This window comes from Salvelinus sp. IW2-2015, linkage group LG1 (assembly GCF_002910315.2).
Source record: "Salvelinus sp. IW2-2015 linkage group LG1, ASM291031v2, whole genome shotgun sequence".
In the NCBI taxonomy this organism is placed as follows: Eukaryota; Metazoa; Chordata; class Actinopteri; order Salmoniformes; family Salmonidae; genus Salvelinus; species Salvelinus sp. IW2-2015.
This window is the reverse complement of record NC_036838.1, coordinates 850,346-853,108: the sequence shown is the minus strand read 5'-3', so window position 1 is coordinate 853,108 and position 2,763 is coordinate 850,346. Positions and strand designations below refer to the sequence as shown.

The 2,763-nt window shown below is 40.8% G+C and overlaps 2 protein-coding genes across 2 annotated transcripts in view; both read right to left on the bottom strand.

Annotated features, from left to right (window-relative positions):
- LOC139022646 (VPS10 domain-containing receptor SorCS1-like) overlaps positions 1–2,763 on the bottom strand; it is a 498,675-nt gene that overhangs the window by 256,908 nt on the left and 239,004 nt on the right. The window lies entirely within an intron of this gene.
- The window catches only part of LOC111975065 (VPS10 domain-containing receptor SorCS3-like), a 48,013-nt gene that overhangs the window by 14,981 nt on the left and 30,269 nt on the right, over positions 1–2,763 (bottom strand). The window contains exon 12 of the mRNA XM_070446124.1: positions 2,236–2,346. Coding sequence (XP_070302225.1) covers positions 2,236–2,346 — 111 coding nt within the window. The remainder of the gene's footprint in view (positions 1–2,235; positions 2,347–2,763) is intronic.

Genomic DNA, 2,763 nt, shown 5'->3' with positions numbered 1-2,763 from the left:
TGTAGATGTCATAACCAGCCTTAAAATAACGCAATATGTCACAACAGTTTATGACAAGTAGTTTTAGCTTTTATGACAAACTATGACATGTCTATGACTGTGACATATCATGATCATGTCATAAAAGCTAAAACAACCTGTCATAAACTGTTGTGACATATTGCATATTGCGTTATTTTAAGGCTAGGTGTCAAATAAAGTGTTGAACTTTTTTCAATCCAAACTCAACCTCCAGGTTTTTGCAAAAGTCTATTTCTTTCTTGATGGGAAGAGTATGTCTTGCAAAACAGCTGTTTTTCCATGACTTCAAAATAGCTACTACTAAGTGTTTTTCTTTATAATGTCCTTTATCCACTTTAGATTACCATCAAGGCCCAGGGTTTCAACCAGAAATCGGTGTCCATTTAAAAAGCCACTAATRTTTTTATGGGTTCTCTATTTGGCTACTGGCGGACAATGGAGTGGCGTAGTCGGCGAGTCACATACACTTGAAGCACATCAATTATCAAGCCTAAAAAATCACCATTTGAGTAGAAAATGAGTGGACAAATATAGAGCAACGGAATGACTTGCAATGAGGGGAAAGAGGTATGGAATGGGAGAGGGAATGGGAGATGGAAGAGGATAGGATGCAGTAGCACCTGTAAAATCAATACACTCAGCCCATATTTGTTCTTTTTGCGATCACTCATTACTCTAAAAAGCCTTCTGGCTCTGTGTGCTTGGGTAGCGCTGGCATTTTGTGCCCCCAAAACTCATTGGCTGGAGTGAAAAATCTGATCTGGGTTAAGGGAGGAGAGTAGGTGAGTCAGACTGAGTCAGATGAGTGAGTGTTTTGGAGGGAACTTTGTCCATGCCCAAATTTGGCTGAAAAAMCACATTTTCAAGACTGTATCTTGTCGCTTTAATATTTTAACAGCAAACACTTTTGGAGCRGCTTCCTCGCAATCTTACTGTATGCAAAGCYWAATAAATAAGATGAAACAGCGGTTGATTACTAATTACTATTGTAAAACACACCAAGACGTGGATTCTGTTTTTCATTCGTCATGAACTTGACAATACTGGGTTATTCTATTTCATAACTCCGTCCATAGTGCATTATTTCCAACAATGTTGTTCTAAATATGTTATGATGATTCACCTATAACTATCATTTTATTCTGTGAAGTCAAGTACAGTCGTTTAATTGCAATTTTGCTGAACCTTCTCATCTTGGCTTTATTGTGGGGAGTTGTTTACTTTGACAGAACAGAATATGTTCCATTTTGAGGGCGAACTGAACGTGAACCGCAGAAAATGTCAATATAAATTAAGGTAAAAATTCTAATAACACTTTGCATGATGATTGTTGCACAATATCTAGGCTATGAACCCTATGCCAACTCTAGYAGTACATGGACGAAWAGGCCTTAATATGATTTTCTTTTAGAGAAAGAGTGAAAGAGATGAAATGAGGATTAAACTGTATATGGAGGAGCACATGACACATGAACTAGTGTTCATAAACTCAATAGATACCGTATAATGTATGTTGGTCCTAAAAGGTTGTATAACAAAACCTTCTGTATGAAAAGTNNTGCTGTAACACCCTATTGCTGTAAATCCCTATTGAGGCTAGCAATTAATAGCCCRCGCTAGATATATAACTTTAACTGAGTGTGCCCCTCTGTTTAACACAATTCAATTGGCTGGTGCTATACTATACTGCGGTGAACATAGTATGTGGCTCACAGAATGCCAGGTGATAAGKTGCACTTTATCCCTCACAAAGCCTCACCCTGTCCTCCATCACAGTAGCTCCCTCCACTGGCTCTCAGACTAGCTCGCCTGAGGCGCCTCTCATGTCAAATCAACTGTGGAGTAGGTGAAAACACAGAGAGACCACAAGTCTCACACTAAAGGCCTAAACCAACACACAAAGTGGAAGAATAACASAATTAAATATRACATATCAGCGCTAGCTCTCCTCCATAGATACTAAGCACATCCAATGTCACGGTAATGCCTAGATCTCCTTCATTTCAGGCTAATTCCCAAAGAACGCATTTCATTGCTCCAACTTCTGTTAGTGCTCATCAAGCTGCCTCGAGGGGGGAAGAAGAAGCTGAGACCCTCGCACCTGTGTGATAACGAATCATAGGGCAGCCCSAGGGTGAATGCCAAAGCGTCTGAGAGGATAGGAAGAGACAAGAGAGAGGGAGAAAACGAGAGATGGAAGGAATTCACACTTACTTGGAGCAGAGCCTTCTTAATGACTCTCCCCACATCCTGTCTCCACTCGGGGACGTCAGGGTTGYACTCGTCCAGATTAGGGGAGAAAGATAAAAGCAGAGATTTGAAGAACTCTGTCAGAAAGAGAGAGAGACCCAGGGGAGAAACAGAAACAGACCGTTAATTCAGCCCCTGATCTAGGTGCATTATTCTCAAGGTATCCTCCTCATTCCCCACTGTCATTTGTTCTGGTTGTGTCCCTCCTCTAACTGCCTTCTGATGGGTTGGAAAGCTGACAGAGAAGTTGGTGTGTGTGCGTACAGTATGCATGTGCTCRTGGTTTGACAAGAGAAGTTGATTGCTTGCACAAGTGATTTCTTAGATAATTGGGGAAATGTCCCCTTTCGCATATCCTGACATATTCAAATTTAAAGTACCCTCAAACGTTGCATACCAAGTGAGATGCCTGCTAGATGTGCTAATTAGCATTACATCAAGCAGAATAATTTGATTAGGGTGATCCGAGCGAGAGAGAGAGAGAGACAGAGA